The sequence below is a fragment of the Typopeltis vanoorti genome, chromosome 4 (assembly GCF_054136105.1).
Source record: "Typopeltis vanoorti isolate ZY-2024b chromosome 4, IOZ_Tvanoo_1.0, whole genome shotgun sequence".
In the NCBI taxonomy this organism is placed as follows: Eukaryota; Metazoa; Arthropoda; class Arachnida; order Uropygi; family Thelyphonidae; genus Typopeltis; species Typopeltis vanoorti.
Genome location: NC_143552.1, coordinates 48,913,362 through 48,938,216, shown reverse-complemented (window position 1 = coordinate 48,938,216; position 24,855 = coordinate 48,913,362). Strand labels below are relative to the sequence as shown.

The window sequence follows — 24,855 nt, the reverse complement described above, 5'->3', positions numbered from 1 at the left end:
CATACATCCGAATTCGTACCACCACCCATCACAAAAATATGGAGTCATTAACACCCTTAAAAACAGAGCCACAACTATTTGCTCTAATGAGCAGGCCCTGAAACAAGAACTAAAAATCATTAGTGACACATTCATAAATAATGGCTATAACAAAAATACTGTCAATAAAATACTCTATAAAACTACAACAAAAACGAATCTAGATTACAGTAAAACCATAGCCATCCCATACATTAAAGGGCTATCGGAAAAAATCAACAGAATCCTACAACATTATAACCTCAATGCCACCTTTAAACCACCCACTAAACTTAAAACCATATTCAGCTCCTCTAAGGAGCCTCTCCTCCCATTAGCACATCCTGGAGTCTATTGCATCCACTGCACCTGTAACTTACCGTACATTGGTGAAACAGGACGGACAATCCCTATACTCAAGAAAAAACACATTAGACACATTAAATATAACCATTATGGTGAAGCAGGCCTCTCAGACCACGCACTTAACACCTTACACCTAATCAACTGGAAAAGCACCTGCTCCTCCTTACACTGCACAAAAACCTGGTATGAAAGAAAATTTAAGGAATCCTGCGAAATCCTGATAAACCACCCAAATATCAATAACAAAGATGGCATGAAAATTCCAAGGATCTGGATGGCACACATTCAGCCTTCCTAATATGAAAGATTCAACATAAGTCAGGACTCTAGCCAATCCGCTAGTATTAGAAACCACCCCACTCCAACTGGCTGGAATGATGTTAATATATGTATATGGTAGACAACACAAATAATAGGACTCTAGTGTTGATGTATAAATTTTTTATTTTTATTTTTTATTTTTTTCCCACCAGAGGTCAGGCCAACAATTGTGGTAACGGTTGGTCAGTGTCTTTAACGAACCAGTTTGATTGTAGTATAGCTTGTTTCCTGTGTATATTTGTACGCTCCAGAAGATGACCTTGACATAAAGGCCGAAACGTCGAATTGTAGATTTTAGTTATATTAAACTAAAGTTTTTATTCAAACACGGTAGTTGTCTCCATAATTTTCAAAAATGCATTCGGATCACTGTGCAAGCCTAAAAGAAAGGACAAAAATGAAAACCATTTCATCTTCCTTATTTCTGAATGTTCCTGGTATTTGTGAATAAACATAGCAATTAATTTTTAGGTCTGTAACTAGTCCTGCTCATGTGACTTAATGGCAGTGATTTCCTCATACCCAAATCGGAGGCCTGAAGTAGCTTGAAAAAGTTCCATGTTGGATTTCTAGACTATGTAAAAAACAAATAAAAAATAGAAAAAAAAATTAGCCCACCCACCCACAATAGTTTTTATTTATTTATTTTTAATTTTTTTATGTGGTTACCATATGATGAAAGGCTATTACTAAACCTATAGTATATTTGTACGATGGGTGGGCTAAGGATTTTTTTTCCCATCAATTTTATATATTTAAAAAATTTTTTTTTTTTTATTTATTTTTACATAGTCTGGAAATCCTGCTCTAGAGACCAAACATGGAAATTTTTCAGCCACTTCAGGCCTCCAATAAGTGGGAGCAGTGGTCTCACACTGGGCAATGAAATTCATCTTCCACCTAAAGACAATCACAAACGTCCATGTCCACAGCAGGATTTGAACCCATGTTCTGTTAGTTGGAGAGTGGGTATGTTAACCACTTGGTCAACTAGGTCGACAAATTGTAGATTTACAAAAATCTTTTGTGGGTTTCTTTTGCAGCCACATAAAAAAAAAAAAAAAAAAAATCACCTGTATCACCGCTTAACCTACTATCTCCTCAGACTCAACTTGACCCCATACATCCCCGGCCATCTCATTCCCATACTGACCATCCTCACACACACACACAACACACACACACACACACACACACACACACACACACACACACACACACACACACACACACACACACATTCACTGCTATTTCCAATATCCACTCTTCTTATACTGTGTCTCCCTGCCCACTGTCACTCCCCCCATTTCCCCTGTCCATTTTGTATTCTTGGTCTCTCATCATTATCTTCCACACTACTACAATTCTTGTATACAACCACCATCAGTCTCACCAGTTCCTCTGCCCTGATCTTTTGCTTCATCTCTTACTTCCTTTGCTCTCTTGCTCACATCACTTATTGCTTCCTTGCAGCCACAGTCTCTGACTCACACCGATTCATTTTAAATGCAATCCGTCAGTTTTGTACATTTCCATCCTTCCCTCAAATCTATCCCACACATTTACTAACTCCACTCCCTTCTCCTCACATTCTATCAACCTACCATTCATGATCGCTGTTCTCCATCTCAACTCATCATCATCATACTTTGGCAACACACTGACTATATTTCCAACTACACTGTTATCTATCACTCTCCTCAACAACCTGATATTCATCCTCATTATTTCCAATGATTTCTTTTGTTCTCTTTCCCATGATTTTCTTTATGTTTCTGGCAATTTCGTTAGTGCTATTTCCCATGATTTCTTTTATTTCTTGCAATTTCTTTTGTTCTATTTTTGGCGATTTCCTCTGTTTTGTTTGCCATGATTTCTATGTTTTATATCTCAGGATTTCTTTTGTTCATGTTTCATAAGGACTACATTTTTCCCTTGGCGAGTGGTGAATGAACGGAATGGGTTGCCAGTGTCAGCTGTGTGTACTTTGTCTGTTAATGGGTTCAAGGAGAAGTGAGATAGATTGTGCAGATAGTTTGGATTTTCCATGATGAGTCTTCAGACTCCATGGAGGTGTCCATGTAGTGATAATAATAGTGACATTCACTATAGTGAACTTTGCATTATAACAAACTAAGTCTGTACTCTTGGGGTTCGTTATAGCAATCGTCTATTATCACTGTGATCATCAAGATCAGTTTTCTCTTCTTGGTTTGACTTTTATCTATCCTCGTACAAGCACATCGCACCCATAGCTTCTACCACTTAAAATAAAAATGTATTTTCCTTCACTTAAAATATTACTTCTCTCCTACACAACTCCTAATACTTTATAAATCCTAAACTGTCAGACCTTAGAATATTACTGTCACATTTGGAGTCGTGAACCCATACTTTGCTCAGAATTATCAACAGAATCCAGAAAAGGATAATGTTCTTAATGGCCCTCTCTCACAGACTCCTCCAATTGCTTTCTCATAGATTGTTTATGCACTGTCTTTTTCATAGGTATTTTTCATTGATGCAGCTCCACTGAACTGGTTATCATTAGTGCTCTGCTTTCCTCCAATCATGTGGAACATGGGAAGCTGGTAGTCAATATCTATAATATACAGTTTGACTTCAAACTTACTGAACCTACTTCTCATCGTCTTCTTTCATGCCATCTACCACTGTTTTCCTTGGAAGAGCTATTCCCATACCATTTTTTAAAATGAATTCAACTCCCAGCTCTTCAAAAAACATTAACGGATTCCTTCTTTCTCCCTATCACTTGCCCATAAGTGGCATTGTGTTACAGATTTTATTATCTTTAGTGTGTGTGTGCATGCACAGCTGATATAAAAAAAAAAAAGTAATACTCAGTGAATTTACACAGTAAATGACTGGTTTCAGTGTGGCCATCTTCAGAAACATGGATGATTAGTAATGCATCTTATATATAGAGAGTATCGATTAGCTGTAATATTTTGATTGGCAGAACATTTTTTGTGCATATTTTACATTACATAGCTACCAAACCTCAGACATGATTTAGGGACGATGGACGTCAACTATCATCTCTGAGATCTGGCTGCTCCTTAATGTAAATATACACAAAAAACTTTCTGCCAATCAAAATATCACAGCTGAAAGATACAGCCTATTCACCGAGTAAATACCTTCTCCTCTTTTTATTTGTCATTTTAGCAGCATTTTAAACTGCATACATTTATATTTTATTATGTTTTTAGATTTCTTAGGTCTTTTAAAATATACCATTTTTACTTCATTTCACATTCTAATTTTACTTTTAGAGAGTTTCATATTTTTTGCTATTTTAATTTTCAACTTCTAATCTTCTCTACATTTTATTTATCGCTGTTGTAATATATTTAGCATTTTCTTTATTCCATTGTTTTAGTATAATTTCAACTTTGACTTTTATTTCTATTTTAATTTCATATTTTACCCACCACTTCTCAATCCCATAGGAAACCATTATAAATTTATCTCAAAAGATTTGCTGTTTCCAGAAGAGTTCACAACATAAAGGTTAGGCTGATGATATCATTACACCATTGTTTTCATTGATGTCCCCCCCCCCCAATATTTTTAATTTAAAGCTACTGTAACCAAAACCAGTTCATTATTGTATGAAGCTCCATAATGATAAAAGCTTTTCTTATTATTTTATACTGAAACCAAAAGGAGCTACATGAACCACAGGTTCAGAAACACTACAAAGTCATTTAATATCCAAGTTTTTTTAAGATTATAATTAATCACTACATTTCAATCACTCACTTCCTCTTCTCTTTCTCTCTCATAAAAGGAACGATTTTTTTTTTAATATAATCAATAGAATATTATTCAGAGTTGCAACAAAGACCATTTAAAAATTATTATCATTATTTATTATTTAGTTTTATTCACCAATGACAGTATATCTCTGTGATTCAATTTTTAAAATTTATTACACATGACTATGACTGGTTCTAAGTGTTGTTGATTAAAGGGAAAAACATATGTCTACAGATAATAATTAACTACCTAAATTTATTTAGCAAAGAGACTGGCCTGAGATCCAAAGAAAATCCTAAGAAATTTTTTAGCCATGTGTTCAGAAGGAAGAAAACTGATTGTGGAAGAATGACACTGCTGGATAAAAATGGGAATAGAGTGACTGATGCAAAGAACATAGTGAAGATGTTCACTGAACACTTTAGTGGAGTATTTCATCCTGGAGAATTAAGTTTTAATACTAGAGGGATAGGTTTGAGGTTTAGAAGTGCAAGTGGAGTGTATGTTTCAAATACTGAGTACTCTGGACGTCAAAGTAGTGAGACTCGATGGAATTTTGCTATGCGTTTTGAGAGAATGCACTAAAGAACAGATAACTCCATTGACCTGGCTTTTCAATGAAAGTCTGGCCAATGGAAAGATATCCAAAGAGTGGAAGGAGGGTAAGATAGTGCTATTGAATAAGTGTCAAATTATAGACCAGTTTGTGTTTCATCAGTAGTTGTTAAGATCTAGGAGAAATTAGTGAGGGACCATATACAGCTTTGAGAGATGATGGTAATGTTATCTGTGAGAGTCAACATGGATTTGTTAGAGGATGCTTTTGCTTTAGTAATATGACTGCCTTTTATAATAAAGTGATAAGAGCAGTTGTTGAAGGGAAAGGCATATTCTGCCATTTTTTTTTTTTTGGAAAGCATTTGACAGGGTACCACATGATAAGTTGATATTTAAGTTGCAGCAGATGGGTTTAAATGTCAGGTTAGTGAACTGGATTCAGGATTGGCTATCTGACAGGTATCAGAGTTGTGTATGGGGGGGGGACAACATCAAGGAGGCAGAATGTTACATGTGGGGGTCCCACAGGGCTCAGTTCTGGGATCTCTATTGTTTAATCTTTATATCAATGACATTGTCAGTGTATTGCAGGGGGATATTCAGTTCTTTACAGATGATGTGATGTTGGGATATTAGCACTAGTGAAGATGTAGTAGCCCTACAAAAGGATTTGAATAAACTGGACAGATGGATAAATGAATGGGGGTATCAGTTTAATGATGCAGCAAAATGTAAAGTCTTGAAGTTTGGGATACATTAATGGGAGGCTGCATACTCTTTTGGAGGAACTGTACTGGAGGAGGTAGTGGAGGCAAGACATTTAGAGGAGATGAGTGATAGAATCCTGAAATTCAGGGAACATATTGAAAAGGGGGTGAAGGTAACCTAGAGGATTGCTGCAATACTGAGAAGGACATTGACCTGCGGAAATAAAAGAGTTGTCATTCCATTGTATAAAGCAATGTTTCCCAAAGTGGGTGATACCACCCCCTTGGGGTCACTGGAATGATTCGGGTTGGTGTTAATAGCCTCATGAACAAAAGGGGAATGTTGCATTGAAGTAATGGAGCATAAGAGAAATTAGGTGCTGAAAAAAATTTATCATCAAAAATTTTGATGATATAACTGTTGTATAAAGTAAGTAAATGGTTGCTTTTATAATGGTTGCTTTATTTTTCAAGGAAACGTACAAAATGCAAGTTACAGCTGATCAGTGTTGAAGTCCGATGACAGGTCTTAACAAGCAAAGTGTTGGCGGGTGTGCACTTTCAAGTGATTGAGATTTTACAAGTCCAGTACACATTAGGAGGAACATGTGCATATTGTAACTTGTTCACTGTATAATACTATAAATATGTGAGATGAGATGTATGAAATCAGTTTTAGGTTATTTCTGAATTGTGTGATATGCAATTAGCAATTTGATGTAGTGCATATTCGATACCTAGTCAGTACCTTACTTACACAGATTACACGCAAAGCAAATTATTGTTGTTCCAATAAAACAGCAGGTTTCACGTGAGTATATTTATATCTTTTCTTGTAAAGATAATTTGGTTTAGGTACATGAGAAATTGCATTCTAGCAATTTTGTAAATTTAACTTTTTTTTACAGATGATATCATGGCTGAACCCAAATAGAAATGAGAGACAATATAATATTGAATATTTGAAATGCGGCTTTATTCAGTCGTGTACAAACAAAACATTACCAATGTACCTGATTTGCCAGAAAGTTTTTTCAAATGAATCTATGAAGCCTTCAAGATAAAAGTTCATCCTGAATAAATTTTTTTTAGAAAAGGAGGCAGTAATATAATATATATAAGATCATAGCTTTATACCAGTGATTTGTGAATCACTGGTATAAAGCTATGATCGGACCACACTTGGACTACTGTTCTCAGATTTGGTCCCCAGGATTTAAAGACGATAAATTAACTGTAGAAAGAGTGCAAAGGCAGATAATAAAGATGGTATCAGGGTACAATGTTAGTTATGAGGACAGGCTGAGGGAATGTGAACTGCAGAGTTTGGTGTATAGAAGAAGGAGAAGTGATATGATTGAGACTTTTAAACTGTTGAGAGGCAGTTCCAGGGTTGACAGTCGGGAGTTCTTTCACTTGGTGGAACACAGGGAAGGAGCAAGGGAAAGGGGACATGAGCACGAGGGCGAGGAGTGGTTTCTTTGCATGGAGGGTGGTTGAACCAGGGAATGCATTATCTGATAGAGTGGTGAGAGGACAAACATTTGGTGAGTTCAAGAAGGAAGTGGTATGATAGGCTGTGTGTTTTCTAGGAAGGCCCTCCCACGATGAGTCTTTTGACTCCATGGAGGCCTGAATAATAATAATAATAATAATTCCTTAACATGTTTCAGAATGCAGAAGCAACATATTGTTAGATCTTGAATGAGGAATTTTCATTAATAAAATTATTTCATTCAAGATTTAACAAGAATAAAATAACAACTAAGAGATACTTGTACTATAGTAAGGAAACAAATTGTAAAAAGGGAGCAAATGAATAACTTTAATGTGAAGTACAAAGGAAAAATGAATTTTGTTTGTCTAAATAGAAATTCCATTTTGTAAGTTGTAGGGATCAATGTATCCTATGTGAAATGTATATCCAGTGTAAAAAAAAGTCCAAGGGTCACGTGCTAGCCACCCAGTTTGGCGTAATGCCTGAGGCGAAGGCTTATGCGGAAGGCGAATTGAACTCGCGTTCTCTGAAAAGAGCGCTCCTCAAGGAGAAGAGTTATGACAAAACAGCTTAAGGGCACAAGGGAAAGTGCCATGTGAAGATTTCTGCAGCAGAAAAGAGGGCACAATGGAGATAGAATAAGTAAGGATTCGCACGAGCTTCAAGCTCTCTCGTGTTTTGTTCCTGTTCTCACTTGGACCTGAGGTTGCTGACCAATAGAAGAAAGTGCTACGATGTCAGACAGTGAGCTCTCCCCCGTGAATGCTTGATGGGTACTGGACGGGCAGTATGCGATATGTCGGCGTCCACTATTTCGGGCCGTTGATAGAAGTCCTATCGGAATGAGGCAGTGGAAAGTTATTTCCCAAAGGCGGGAACGCTGACCATAGTGACCCAAAAAAGGATTGAGATGAACACTAGCATCGCTAAGTGCAGAGAAGGGTCTTATCGGATGAACAACATGACCTCCACGTGGATGCAAACTGATTGAAGTGCAGAGTCTTATCCAACAAAAGAAGACGGACCAGGCAGAGATGGTAATCAGACACAGTGATGGTAACGTACAGAACTTTCTTGCTTATTTTCCAATAGTATTAGAAGGAAAGGCGAATCAGTTTCTAATGGAAACGAAATTATGGACAAATACTTAGGGAACTTTGAATGACTAATATGCTTAGCAATTGGTCGGTGTTTTCATTAGACTGGTTGTCTGAAAACTTATGCTCATGTGTGTGACCAAATTAATGTGAGGAGTTAAAATTGTAGATAGAATCTGATTTGAAATTTCGTATTGTGAATGTAATGTGTATCATTGATTAACTTAGAGGCTAGAGTTCTTGATTATTTATTAGAATGTTCACTTGTATTCACCAGTTTGATTTAGTGTTTAATTGATTAAATTCTTGTGTGTATTTGAATCTATTTGTAAGTACTCTAAGATCCTAATAAACATGTTTTGTTACGTAAACCTGAGTGTTGCCTGAGCATGAGACCAACTTACCACTCATAAAATCTGAACCTATGCGAGGGGAGTAAGAAAGGGGAATTTAGAATGTTAGAGTCACGACTGCAAGCTAAGAATTCTACAGACACTGCAGAACTTTAGTAAGATAAGATAGGCATTAAGATTCTGGGAAGATCTCTCTGAACAAGATTCTTCTGTCCTAGGATTCTGACTGGTGCAGCTTTAAAAAACAAATTTGTCAGTGAAAAGGAGAAGGTCTAGAGAATTCACTCTTAGTTGGTGGCTAATTTTCACTTTCATAGGGAAATTACAAAAGGGTGATTCGGAGTTGAAGGTTGGAAAATTCTGGAAGGGATAGATCACAGTATAGGGAAGGAAATTATATTAAGGAAAGCATTAAAGTTTTTTAGAGAAAACAATCATAACAATGGTGCAGCCAGTAGGATGTGGTTTGTTCCATTAATTTAAGTTTATTGGATAAATCACAGTGAGTTGGTCTTGGTTTCATGCCCAGCAATCGGGAATTTATTAGGAAAACTTTTGAGAAATTACCTTTGTATACCCTTGTGAACTAAAGTGCAAGTATGTCTCTCCCGTCGAGCTCCGAATTAAATGACTCGGAATTTTTCAGGACAATAAATCCACAGCAGATTTTTCCTCAATTTTCTGGAGAGGACAGTGATGATGTAAGAACGTATTTTGAGTACATTGAAGAACTTAGAAAGATTGGACGATGGAGTGAGTTCCAACTGCTTGTTCTGCTATGCAGTAAGCTAGTAGGAAGAGCAAAAAGTTTCTTTTACTCCTCGCCCATTCTGAAGGAAAAAACCCTGAACTACCAAAGGTTTAAGCAAATCCTCATTTCCCAATTTTCAAAGGCGAAGAATGTAGGACCAAACCTATGGAAACTTCAAAGAATGGTACAAAAGGACAAGGAGAGTGTATCCGATTTTCACAACTGGCTACTAACTCTCGCGAGTACCCTATGATCATTTCTTTGAGCCACTATGATCATTTCTCTCACCCTACCCTTTTGTGCTATAATAGCCTCACTAATTTTCAGTTGATTTCCTACTATATCAGCTTTGCTAATTCGGTTATCTATTTTCATATTTAATTTGTCATCTTCAATAAAAATTGTGATTAAATAGCTGAAATGTTTTACTTGTTGTATAAGTTCTCCATTCTGGATGTAACCAGTGGTGAGATATGGAAAATTTAACAAAGGGCTCACATCATCATCGAGAAAAAAAAAAAAAAAAGTCGTATTTTGCACAAAAACTTTTATTAATACAGCTTGTGTACAATCAAAAAGTATGAGAGTACAATCAACCTCTAAAGGCTATCATTTTTAAACAAATATTTCATAATCTAAACATGAAATATTTGCACACAATCAACTGTGTTAATTTATCTTACTTAAGAATAACATTTTTTAACTATCAAAATATAATAAGAATGAAATCTTTTATAATCTTTTATAAAACATTTGATTGGCTACTGGTTTTACCATACAATTGGCTACCAGAAGGGAGAAAGGTAAAGATAGCACATGCGCTTATTTTATTTTCAAACTTGGGCGCATTCATTATAGAGGAGTTAAAACAATAATTCCAAATAATCTATACACTGCAGAATAGACTAATTTTTGTTCGGTTACTATATGAGTTTGTCACTTAATATGTTTCAAAAAAAAAATTATATTTTTTTGAAAAATAAAAAAAGTAAACAAGAAGAACAAGGGGCTCGGAAATTTGAGAAAAATTTAACAAAGGGCTCGCGCGAGCCTCTTATAGCTCACCACTGGATGTAACTGATGTTTTCAATGTTTCTGCTTATCTTCATTGTCTCATTTTTAGTGCTAAATTTTCATACCAAATTTATTATAGTAGTTATACAGTTTAGTCAAGAAATCCAATCCTGCAGACTTCTACTGGATTTATTTATGAGTATAACAATATCTGCATAAATTAAGGACTGAGATTGACACCTCCAATTTTGATATCAGATTTAACATCGCTTCCTCCATAAGGTGACATTCTGGAAAGCATATAGATGATGAATAACAATGGAGATAATGTGCACCCTTGTCTTAGATCTGATTTAATATCAAACCATCTTCCTGTACTTGTTTCAATTTTAACTGCTGACTTACAACTCAAATATATGCTATGAATTTTCCAATATAATGTCTCATTTACACCATATAATTGTAGTATTTTGAGATGCTTTCCTATTGGCATCTTGTCATATGCTTTTTCCAGAGCTATAAAATTATTTGTCTTAGAGTGAAAATTTGATCCCGACAACCTCTTTGGCTTGAGCGAAGCTTTTTTTTTTCCAAGCTTTTCTTCCACAATACTTCTTAACTTTTTCTCAAGTATACTTGCATAAACCTTACCAGGAAATTCAGTAGGGAAATTCCTATGTAATTCTTATATTGTTTTGTTTTGCTTTTTTTGTAGATGGGTACTATGAGAGCTCTACTCCTATCATCTGCAACTGACACCACACTCTATGACGAGGCTTCTGAATTATGCAGTGTAGCTATTGTAACTTTTATACCTCCATATTTGAGAATTTCTTGTCAAGTATCATCTACTCTAGTTGCCTTTTGACATTTCAGGTTTTTTATGGCTTTTTCCACATCAAGTATTGATATCTATTCCTGTTGAGCATTTTCTAGCACCAATGCTGTCAATACCGATTACATTTAGCAATTTTTTAAAATAATAACTCTAGACAAATAGAATATATATTCAGTTTCATGTCACCTTTTGTTAAAGAGAAAGATTTGCACTTACTTACTATTGATTTTATTTGCTGCACTTTATAATATTGCCAAAAAGCTCAATTTTTGAATAATAAATAATAATGAAATTAATGGAAAAACTTACTGGTGAAATGTGACAGCATCTAGAGAATGGCCAGAAAAAGTCAAAAAACTGAAATAAAAATATAGACTGTTTAGAATTGTTGTGTTTATATTATGCATAACATAAAAAATTAATTCTTTCAATTTGCCAAACAGTGTGTGCATGTACATGTGTGCACATTTGGAGAGAGAGAGAGAGAGAGAAAGAGAAAAATAAATTAATAAAAAAATATAAATAAATAAGTGGGAAAAAAAAGATTTTAAATGTATACATATATCTTAAGGTTTTTATAACACTTGATTTATTAAGATTATCATTATTATTACACACACAATCTCCAGTGTCCACAGACACTAGAGACTGTGCAAGTGAATGCTAACCATTATTCAGAAAATATCTTTGAAATCGCTCCTTAAACTCACTTACTGGCAAAGCAATCACCAACTTTTGCAATCTAATCCACTCATCACTGCTAATCCAAATAAAAAATTTAGTCTTCATCACCCTCTCTAACTTACCAAATTTCCATATCCTATTATATATTGAAAATTTCTTCAGCATTTAATCAACTTTAGTAACTTCTGTTTATAAAATCCCTCATTTTCACCTATCAACTACTTTGTAATCAATAAATTCTCATAGGGAACATTCCACAGACAAGTAACCATTTTAGTCACTCACTTTTCTGAATTCCTTCCAACATTTCCCCAAGAAATAGAGGTGAAAAAAAATCTGTGGACATAACATGGTTAGGAAAAAACAGCAGCAGATCCAACAGTTTACTCAGATTCAGAACCAGTAGCACACTCAGGATTTAAGTGTTGGGGGGGGAGCAAGATGAGTAGATGATTTGAGAATACACACTACGCATCGTATACGACCTGTGACTGAGCGTCTGCAATGATCGCTAATTCATAAGGAGTATAGAAATAGAAGATATGACACAACATTAATTAAAAAAATGAATTTTCCTTAGGAAAAGATTTTTGGAAAATTTTTTCTAGCATTTTTCCCCTTTTTTCTTTGGGGGGCATGGCCCCTTGGCCCCCTCTCTGGGTGCACCACTGTTAAGAACCATCTTACTCTACATGTGTAAGCTAAAATGTTAATGCTACACTCATGATATAATGTACCTTCATTAACAGGCAGAATGGGAGATGCATGGTGAAGTATTAACTTGCCAAGATGGAAAAACATGATATTGTGTGCAGGCAATATTGTCTACTGTAATCTACTGTAATGATGAGAGCTTGTATACCTCTTTGGTATACAAGCTGGTATGGTATGGCTTTGGTATGGCAGTCACTAACATGTCCTGTATCAAACTAACAAAAGGGTGCTTTCCCCTTGCAGAAGAATATATGAAGAATATACTTGTTGCTCATAATCTAGCTTTAAGTGATAAGAACATGGTATAGACAAAGTATAAAACATTGATCTGCACCCATATCGTAGAAGGTTGAGTACAAAGGAATGTTCAGTGCTCTTTTGCACTTTTCCGTTACTTGATGAATGTGTGCAAACAATGTAAGCCTGTTGTCCAAAATTAGTCTGATAAAGCCAACTGACTTTTGCAACAACTGGGATGTAAATTTGTCCCATCCTAATTCTAGGTCAGAATAAAGACTGTTTTTGGTAGAAGTTCATTTACCCCCTCCCCCGATGAAAATCTGAACCCATCAGTGAGTGTCTAGGAACTAAGATGATCGACAGCTTATTGCATTGACCTTCAATCACCCACATTCTAGAATTACAGATTAAAATGTATAGTCATCAACATAAATAGCACCATCTATAGTCAGAAGTTATTCTGTTATTAACACTGACAAAAAAAAAAACTGCCCTTAAGACAGACCTCTATGAAAACCCTGGAGGTCTAGAGAAAACATTTTTAATTTAAAGAAAAAATGGAGTGTCCTCTGAGGGCAGGGTTATAAAGTTCACTTCATACACCATACCTCCAGGCTGTGTCATAAGCACTTTCCATGACTAACTATATATAAATAGAATTTATAATCAAATGTGTCTGTGGAAATTAATTTTTCGTAAAAATTTAAAAACATCGTGCAATTTATCCAAGTTTGATAACAACTGTCAGAGTGTATATGGCTTGGCCAGATGGTGCCAACACTCCATCAGAATATGACAAGTGCTAAGATGCGTATTGCATTTTTCACACATAGGCGGATCATCAGCCCTCAGTAAATAAAAATGTGTAAGATGAGTGTGACCTATGCAGAACCTAGCAAGAACAGCTTCCTCTCTTCTGTTGCTACACTGACTAGACTGCCAGGCTTAATACCATGCAAATTGTTTGTCAGTGTTTCCAGCATGATGACTGCCACTGGTAATGAGCTTTGATCTTATAAAATATCTGCAGTCTGTACCATCAAACAGTACATGGAAAAAGTGTGAGATGATCTAGCAGCCTGCATCTGCAGTCTCATTTCACTTAATTCTAATGTAGTTGGGAATCTAGCATAACAGAACATCAAAATGAAGGGTCTTTATTTTGTACAACAGTTGTGACACCTCACAAAGCACTAAATATGGATTATACATAGGAGAGAAGATAGCCTATAAAGAACTCAGTCTGTATAAATTACACACTTTTGGTAGCAGTACTCTTTTATATGCACAAGTATCAGCTAAATGGCATGCAACTCTATATAATTACTGTATTTGAGTGGTATCTGGCTGGAGATAGTAAATTCAGGATAAAGAGCAGCACAGCCAACAAATATTATCATTATCATTATTATTATTATTATCTAAGACCTCCAGGGAGTCAAGGACTCATCGAGGGAGGCTATAAATTACCCAACCAGCTATCATACCTACCCTTGAATTCATTCACACTAGATGCACTCACTACCCATAAGGGCAAATTATTCCACTCACTCACTGCTCTCTGGGAGAAAAACCTAGCTCTTACCCCTTTCTTGACTGCAAATAAATTTAACTTCCATGGATGCCCCCATGTTCTCTCCCCACCTTCCATATAACAAAAAATTTCATCAGTTGAAATCAGTGGCGGCCGGTGAAAATTTTAAGTGGGGGTGCAGCATATACAAAAAAAAAAAAAAAAAAAAAAACACTTTTTTTTCCTAATCAGTAATGAATTTATTAATAAATAAATTTACATATTAAAAATTGCTTTATTAAAAATATTTCATCCTCACCACAAACAAACACCAATAATAAAAGTTTCATATCAATAGCAATGACATGCACAAACGAATATCGGCATTAGATTGCAGTGCATTTGTTTTGTGTAACGATAATTGAAAAAATATAATTCTTTTCATATTTTCAACAGTGACACTCGTCATAATTCAGCCTTGTATCCATAATAAATAAATAATTATATGTTATTTTAACAAAATAAAATAAGATTTACAAAAAAATAGTTCACCATGCACACACGCCAATAATAAACGTTTCATATCTCACAGAAATAAGGCACGTAAGCATACTAAAAATACACTGCTGTTTGAGCAGTTACAGTTGGGAATGATGTAACGTGCAATGACAAGAGCAAACGAATATCGGCATTAGATCGCAGTGCATTTGTTTTGTGTAACGATAATTGAAAAAATATAATTCTTTTCATATTTTCAACAGTGACACTTGTCATAATTCAGCCTTGTAGCTATAATAAATAAATAATTATATGTAATTTTAATAAAATAAAATAAGATTTACAAAAAAATAGTTCACCATGCACACACGCCAATAATAAACGTTTCATATCTCACAGAAATAAGGCACGTAAGCATACTAAAAATACCCTGCCGTTTGAGCAGTTACAGTTGGGAATGACGTAACGTGCAATGACAAGAGCAAACGAATATCGGCATTAGATCGCAGTGCATTTGTTTCGTGTAATGATAATTGAAAAAATATTATTATTTTCATATTTTCAACAGTGACACTCGTCATATTTCAGCCTTGTATCTATAATAAATAAATAATTATATGTTATTTTAACAAAATAAAATAAGATTTACAAAAAAATAGTTCACCATGCACACACGCCAATAATAAACGTTTCATATCTCACAGAAATAAGGCACGTAAGCATACTAAAAATACACTGCCGTTTGAGCAGTTACAGTTGGGAATGATGTAACGTGCAATGACAAGAGTAAACGAATATCGGCATTAGATCGCAGTGCATTTGTTTTGTGTAACGATAATTGAAAAAATATAATTCTTTTCATATTTTCAACAGTGACACTTGTCATAATTCAGCCTTGTAGCTATAATAAATAAATTATTATATGTAATTTTAATAAAATAAAATAAGATTTACAAAAAAATAGTTCACCATGCACACACGCCAATAATAAACGTTTCATATCTCACAGAAATAAGGCACGTAAGCATACTAAAAATACACTGCCGTTTGAGCAGTTACAGTTGGGAATGACGTAACGTGCAATGACAAGAGCAAACGAATATCGGCATTAGATCGCAGTGCATTTGTTTCGTGTAATGATAATTGAAAAAATATTATTATTTTCATATTTTCAACAGTGACACTCGTCATATTTCAGCCTTGTATCTATAATAAATAAATAATTATATGTTATTTTAACAAAATAAAATAAGATTTACAAAAAATAGTTCACCACTCACAATAAACGTTTCATATCTCACAGAAATAAGCCGCATAAGCATACTAAAAATACAATGCCGTTTGAGCAGTTACAGTTGGGAATGACATAACGTGCAATGACAAGAGCAAACGAATATCGGCATTAGATCGCAGTGGATTTGTTTCGTAATCTAAAGAGTTAATCGTGCAATTCCAATTATTAACTATTCAATCAATGTCAAAACACAAGCTGTAACCTTTAACATGTTGTACTGCATTTATATAATATTGTAAGCATTGTTATTATTCATAAACACAAACAAAATTTAATTTTTTCATTTTTTCCTTAGGGGTGCTGCAGTGGCGCAGTGCTTATGTATGGGCCGCCAATGGTTGAAATGCTATAACACCCATTCAAAAGTTTATAGACCTCTATCATATCACCCCTCTTTCTCCTGTTAACCATAGTCTGTAATCCACATACTCGCAATCTGTCCTCATAATCTATATCCCATAATCCGGATATAATCTTTGTAACTCTTCTTTGCACCCTTTCCACAGCTTCTTTATCCCCTTGGAACCCGGGAGACCAAATCTGCACACAGTAATCCAAGTATGGTCTTATCAAAGCTTTATAAAGAGGCAAAATTACTTCCTTATCCTTACATGTCAAGGTTCGCTTCGACATACCAATTATCCTCCGAGATATTATTTGATAAATAATATCTCAGATACTATTATTTGCAACTTTTGCTATGTGACCTTTGAACTTTAAATTCTTATCCATCAATACACCAAGATCCCTTGCCTCTTCAGTTTCTTGTAGCATAACTCTGCTAATATAATATGCCGCTGGAACTCTAATTACATCAAAGTGCATAACTTTACACTTACTAACATTAAACTGATAGCCATTTTCGTTTGCCCAGATTGCCAGTCTATTCAAATCATTTTGTAATTGCTGAATATCAGTAGCATCCCTGATTGCCCTGCCTATCTTCGCATCATCAGCAAACAATTGCAAATCTGATGAGAGACCCTGCTTGATGTCATTAATGTTTAGATTGAACAATAATGGCCCAAAGACCGAACCCTGAGGTACACCACTGGTTACCTTAAATCTGGCAGATTCACACCCACTGTATACCACTTTTTGATATCTGTCTCTCAACCATCCCCTGATCTAAATCAATAGATTATGTTTCAATCCCACATTCTCCAGTTTACACAACAGCCTATCGTGTGGTATCCTATCAAATGCCTTAGAAACATCCAACATTATCATAGTCTATCCAACTCGGCCGTAACATTGCTATAAAATATGAACAAATTGCTAAAACATGACCTTCCTTTAGTAAACCCATGCTGCTCCCTGCAGAATATAGAATATAGAATGCTTGTATGTTGTTTATTATTTTAACGGTATAATAGAACACAGAAACTAAGTAAATAATTAATTTATTGACTTGATGCTGATATTTCGCTGGTATTATAACCAGCATCTTCAGAGCACAAAAATACTGTTTGTCACAATACGCGAGACTAAAACAACATGGTGTACTTAACCAAAATTGTAGCAGCAACACAAAGACTAGAGTCCTGGTTTTGGCGCCCTCTATCTGAAGAAAAAAAAAAAAAAAAAAAAAAAAAAAAACGCTAGCATATATTAATAGAGTCCTAGAAAAGTGCTAGTTTTTTCTTAATATGACTGTCTCCCAGATCTTCGGCAAGTTAATACAGCCATATTTGTTGAGATTTGGAGTGTGTTTTAGGGCTTCTGTCGCCTCTAAGAACAATCTCTCTGATTTATATGGGTTTCTGTGTAGTACTTTTGTGTTTTTCCAGTTGATCCTGTGTGCAGGGGTATCCAGAGCATGGTCTGCTAGGCCTGACTTCCCATAATGATATTTCCGGACGTATCGTTTATGTTCGCTGATGCGGATATTCACAGTTCTTCCTGTTTGACCGTAGTAGGCTTGATTGCATGAGCAGGGTACTTGGTAGACTCCTGGATGTGATAAAGGAGGAATGCTGTCCTTGGGTGAGCGGATGAGGGTGGCTAATTTGCTACATGGTCTGAATGTGGAGCGTAGTTTATGTTTATTGAGGATTCTTGAGATCTTTTCGGATGTGCCTTTAATGTAGGGGATGGTGACTGTTTTGTTGTAGTTCTCTGTGGTAGATGATGGGAGGGGTTTCTTAGGAGTGTTTAGTATTTTGTTTATTTTTTGTGGATTGTAGCCGTTGGCCAAGAAGGTGTGGCGTAAGTGAGTCAGTTCAGCAGTCAGAGCCTTGTCATTTGAACAGATTGCTCTCGCTCTATGGGTTAGCGTTTTTAATATGCCATATTGTTGAGAAGGATGATGGTGTGATTGTTTGTGTAAGTATCTGCCTGTATGTGTGGGTTTTCTGAAAACTGAAAATGATAAGGAACCATCTGGGAGACGTGTGATGAGTGTATCCAGGAAGGGCAGACAGTTGTTGGCTTCCAGTTCCATAGTAAAGTGGATTTTTGGATGTTGGCTATTTAAATGTGCTAAGAATGTTTTCAATGTCTCAGGGCCATGTGGCCAAATAGCAAGCACATCATCAACATAGCGTAGCCAAAGTGTTGGTTTGAGAGTGGCTGTATTGATTGCTTGTTTTTCCAGGTGTTCTATGTAAAAGTTGGCTAGGGGGGGAGAAAGGGGGAGCCCATGGCTGTCCCATCAATTTGTTTGTATATTTTCCCTTTCCATGTGAAATATCCTGCATGTATTGTGAATTTGAATAGTTCAAATATATCAGGGGGGAAGTGTGACTTCAGTAGATTGAGGGTTTCTATTAGTGGTACATTTGTGAATAGTGAAGTGATGTCACAGCTTACTATTAAGTCTGAGCTTTTTAGGGTGAGGTGTTGTAAGATGCTTTTTAGGTGTGCTGAATTTTTGATAAAGGAGGGAGAATTGTTAGTGAGAGTGGCTAGTAGCTTCGCTAAATGTCTAGCCAGTTTGTATGTGGGACTATTTATACTGTCCACAATTGGGCGTAGGGGTGTGCCTGGTTTGTGAATTTTTGGTGATCCATAGATCCTCGGTGTTTTAACATGGAAAGGTTTGAGTTTGTTAACTGTGTCTTTGGGCCAGGAAGTGACTTTTTTTAATAATTTTCGTGCCTTATTCTTTTGGGAGACAGTCATATTAAGAAAAAACTAGCACTTTTCTAGGACTCTAGTAATATATGATAGCGTTTTTTTTTTTTTTTTTTTTTTTTTTTTTCAGATAGAGGACGCCAAAACCAGGACTCTAGTCTTTGTGTTGCTGCTACAATTTTGGTTAAGTACACCATGTTGTTTTAGTCTCGCGTATTGTGACAAACAGTGTTTTTGTGCTCTGAAGATGCTGGTTATAATACCAGCGAAATATCAGCATCAAGTCAATAAATTAATTATTTACTTAGTTTCTGTGTTCTATTATACCGTTAAAATAATAAACAACATGTTCAACGAACACATAAGTCTGTCCACAAGAATGCTTGTCTACCCATTTCTGTATGCAAGCTCTTACCAACTTCTCTAAAATCTTCACTACCACACCAGAGATACTAATAGATCGGTAGTTAGATACATCAGTTTTTGCACCACCCTCGTGCAATGGAACTATCATACATTCTTTCCATTCCTGTGGTATCATTCCTGAGCTGAGACTCAAGTTATACAAATGTGTGAAAGGCCTAGCCAATTCAGCTGAACATTCCTTTAGCAAACGGGCTGATATTCCATCTGTCCCTGTTGACAAATTCTTATCCAGGTTATGCAAGAGCTCTTCAACCTAATTTTCATGAACCTCTAACTCTTCATCCAACGTAGCAGTAGCACAATGCTACATACACCTGGTTGATATATCTTGGCAAAGTGAGCACTCATTAACTGAACAATCTCCTTAGCTTCCGACACTCGTGTACCATCTGCATTCAATAAAGTTATTCTTCCACATTCGTTCTTTCTTTTGCTTGCGACATAACGATAATATTCTTTTGGATTGCCTTTAGCGTGCATGGCCAATTTCTTTTCATACTCCATTTTAGCTTTTCTCATAATACTCGTTACTTTTCTAGCCTGAGCTTTATATATTTCATAACTCCTCTGACTCTTATTCTCACGATATTCTTTCCACATCAACTTCTTCTTGTGGATATTCTTTCCACATCAACCTTAATAAGGCTGCACATCCATTTCACTCCCAACCTATTTATTCTTCGCACGCTAGGGATACATTCAGATACCGTCTCATTCAAGCATTTTTTCAAAGATTCCCATGCATTGCTGACATTTTTTCCATTCAGTAACTGATGCCATGGGACCAAAGATAGTATTCTTCTAAATTGATCATAATTTCCAGCTTTGTAATTCAGCATGTAGCTTGATTTAATCGGAGCTTCAATACAAGTAGATACTTCCCAAGAAAGAACAGCATGATCACTGTCACCAATTGGTGGTAAAATAGCCATATTATTGACAGAGATCCCTTCTGATGCTATGAGAAAATCCAACACTCTTTGACCTTGAGTTCCTTCTTTCACATGCTGCTTGAGAAATTTATCTCACAACAATTCAATAAATTCCTGTTCTTTCTGATCATGAGATTTCTCTTCTACCCAATCAATGTTTGGAAAATTAAAGTCACCCATAATGATCATTCGCTTGGTACCCATAAGGCTAAATTGGCAATGCATTTCTTCGTCCCCTACAACTGAGCTGCCATGTCTGCTGCAACACCCCACCATATATTCTGTTAACCTCCACTTCACACCAAATAGACTCAAACTCATCGCTACATGGAACATTGTTACCATTATTGTTTTCTTGTATTTCTACCCTAACTGGACTTAAGTCATCTGATATCATTAGTAGCACTCCTCCTCCTCTCCTATCTCTTCTGTCATTCCTAAAAATTGTATATCCATTACACTCAATCCCACTTACCACATCTGATTCTGATAGCCAGGTTTCACTAATGCTAATATCTCTGATCTTGAACCATCAATATAGATAGGTTCAAGAAATCAGAGTGGGCTGTTCTGTGTGCATTAAAAAACTGAAGGTAGACAGATTATGGTGTATGAGACTTTTGTAGTTGACAAAGTCAGAGGTTGCAGGATGGAATGCAAACCTGTTATGGAGGAATGCTATTTATGTTGTCAACATTCATGCTAACAGCTTCCATCTTCCAGCTTCCTCTTTAACATGCATACAAAAAGGATGTATGGCATTCTGATGTGTGTGTGATATCGAGCCTCCTAATACAGAGAAAAGAGACTTGTCCAAATAGGATGCGCTGGAAGAGACTTTATTTTTAGGGAACAGTTAAGAGACAACCATTTCCATCTAAGTGACAGAATAGTTTATTTGCTTCAACATAAAGGCTTTGAATGGGCGACATGTGAAAGGTACCAGCAGCTATTCATATACCCTGATGATGGATGGGATCTAACCATTGCAGGTTACTTTGCCTTGCTGAACCATAGACTTGAGACCCATAATCCAGCTTTGAATGTATAAATGCATGAAAGACAAAGCAATAAACATCGATCAGTATATCCCATTCAGTAGAGGATAGAGTGCAAAGAAGATTCAATGTTTTCTTGCATCTTTCCCTTAGTTGGCAAGTGTTTACAAGGAATGCAAGTTTTTTGTCAAAGATGAGTCCGAAGAACTTGGCTTCTACTGGAATAACAGCTTGTTCCATTCTTAATACAGGATCTAGGTTGAGTGTGTTTGCTGCAGAAGTGTACATAGTTTTTTCTGCTGAAAATCTGAACCCATTACCAAGAGACCATGAAGAGACATGACTGATTGCTTATTGAAGATGTGTTTCAATTACCTCATGTTATAAGAGTGACTTATTTGTAAATTGTGAAGTTATCATCATACAGAGCAGCGACTAAAGTGCGAGAAGGCTGTTTCATGATTGAGTTAACTTTGATAGCAAAAAGTGTCACACTTAAGACAGAGCCTCAAGGAATCCCCTGTTCTTGATGATATAGCAAAGATAGCATACTTCCCACTCTGACTTGGAAAACTCGGCTAGACGGAAAGTTTAATACAATAAGTGCATATAATAAATACAAGATGTCCTCTGAGACCTAGGTTATAGTGGTCTTTTAATATGCCATATCTCCAGGCTGTGTCATAAGCTTTTTTCATGTCAAAGAATACTGAAACCAGATGTTCTAGTTTCAGGAATGTGCCTCTTATACAAGTTTCTGAATGGACCAAATGGCTCAAAGTTGAATGATGTCTACAAAAGTCATGTGTATTGGAGAGAAGATTGTTGCTTTCTAAATACCAGAGAAGTTTGGCATCAACCATTTTCTCTAATATCTTACAAGAGCAGCTAGTCAAAGCAATAGGTTGATAATTGTTTGCTTGTAACAATCCTTTCAAAGGTTTTGGGATCAGCAATGACGACTTATGCCAAGAATCTGGAAACTCTTCCTGTATAAGTATTCTCTTATATATTAAGAGAAGGAGATCCATAGAAGATGAAGAAAGATGTCTTATTTCATAATGGATGTCGTCAGGACAAACTGCACTAGGTTCCATGTAGCGACAGCACATGGAACCTAGTGCAGTTTGGTTCTTTTTAGTTCCTCCTTAACAAATGGCTGATTGTAAGGCTGAAACCCATCAGTAGAAAAATTTAGCTGATGTTTCTCTTATTGCTCAATATTAAAAATTCAGGAGGAAAGCTGCTGATGATTTCTGACAAAATTTTCTATGTGTCTGCAATAGTCTAGGAGAGAAACAACACATCCATTATGGTCTAAGGTAGAAAAACAGTGGGTTCTGTGTTTACCTTTCATTTTCTGGATTTTATACCATGCAATTTTTGCATTAGTTGTTTGAGCATGACGACTGCCACTGGTAATGAACTTTGATCTTATAAAATATCTGCAGTCTGTATAAGGAACTATCAAACAGTACATGGAAAAAGTGTGAGCTGTTCTAGAAGCTGCATCTGCAGTCTCATTTCACTTAATTCTAATGTAGCTGGGAATTCAGCACAGCAGAACATCAAAATTAAGGGTCTTTATTTTGTAACGTCTCACAAAACACTAAATATGGATTATACATAGGAGAGGAGATACCCTGTAAAGAACTCAGTTTTATAAATTATACACTTTTGGTAGTGGTTCAAAAAACAGAAAAATTATTGCTTCAGTGTATGTTCTCTTCAACATCCTATATGAGCAGTGGAAAAATGGCAGGGGAGCAGATTGTAAGCTGTAGTGCAGAATATGAGTGGATAGGCATATGGAAGAAAGTATTGAGTCCATTATTCCAAAGGGAGAGGTCACTGTCAAGGACTCACTCAATGATATGACCTTGTCCATGTGTTAGAACTACCCCACAAAGTGTTGTACCCATTAAAGTCACCCATAAGAAGTATGGACTCAGGCAGTTGCAATATAAGATTATCAAATTCCATCTTATTTATCTCAAAACATGGGGTTAAATTGAATATACTATAATAAGAAATCCCACAGTTAAGCAAATTGCCACTGCTCCCAGAGCAGTATTAAGCTGGACATGATAGAAAGGAATATTACTACCAACTAGGATAGATACTCCACCATGAGAATGACCATCTCCAGTTCTTTCCTTGCATATAACACCAAATTCCTTAAAGTAGAGTCCTCACTAAGTTTTAAATATGTGTCCTGCACATAGAAACAGAAAGGTGTGTGTGTTTCTGCAGCAAAATCTTAATATCATCAATATCCTAGTGAAACCCATGACAGTTCCATTCTAAAAATTTTCCTATTGTTTTAGCTTCATAGACTTGTCCAATTTCCAGGAGGTTGAGGGCTTACCTTTATCAGATTTATATCTATCATTTGATTTCAGGAGGTATGGATGGCCAGTGTCCATCTCTTCCTCTGGAAAAAAATGCAATGCATCATCTGATGTGTCAGGATCAGTTGATAAGTTTAATTTACTTTCAGTGGACATCAAAGTATCCATTTTTTCAGTGGGGTGTCTGGTGGTTTATTTTTAAGTGATATCCTTGCCATAATTTTTTTTGAAAAGTGGATTCTGATCAAATGGAACCATTTTTGGAGTGAGACTATATGAGACTATATGTCATGCAACTGATGTGCTCAACAGAGAAGCTCACAATCATAAAGTTCAGGTATGGTGACATTATCAGATGGTGGGATATGCAAGTTTGAGTTGCTGTTGACATTTTCTTAAGCTTTCTCAGCATAAGAGGATCTTGGGACAGGTGTAGTGGTGGCTAATGTCCTTTTTGCATCCTGATATGATATATTTTGTTCTGTTTTAATTTTTTGTAGTAATTCTTCATCTTTTCAGTTCTCACAAGCATGAGAGTAAGCTGGATGATCCTCCTAACATATGACGCATTTAGCTTTCTTTGGAGTAAGATTTGTTATCAAGCTCTTTACTACATCGGGCACAGATGGCAGCGCTACATCAGGCAGTTTGGACATATCCATATTTCTGACATTTAAAGCATCTTAGTGGATTAAGGATGTACAGTCTAATCTAACAAGACAGTTAAGATACCCTGCTTTTAGAGATGGTGCAGGCTTAGCTGTAACGCAAGTAAGGATGATTTACCAAATGACAATCCCTACAGATCAGGATGTGCCTCATACTT

The 24,855-nt window shown here is 35.9% G+C and overlaps 1 protein-coding gene across 1 annotated transcript in view; it reads right to left on the bottom strand.

Moving 5' to 3' along the window:
• LOC150107287 (heparanase-like) overlaps window positions 1-24,855 on the bottom strand; it is a 321,370-nt gene that overhangs the window by 165,151 nt on the left and 131,364 nt on the right. Inside the window, exon 6 of the mRNA XM_090391135.1 lies at window positions 11,614-11,661. Coding sequence (XP_090247261.1) covers window positions 11,614-11,661 — 48 coding nt within the window. The remainder of the gene's footprint in view (window positions 1-11,613; window positions 11,662-24,855) is intronic.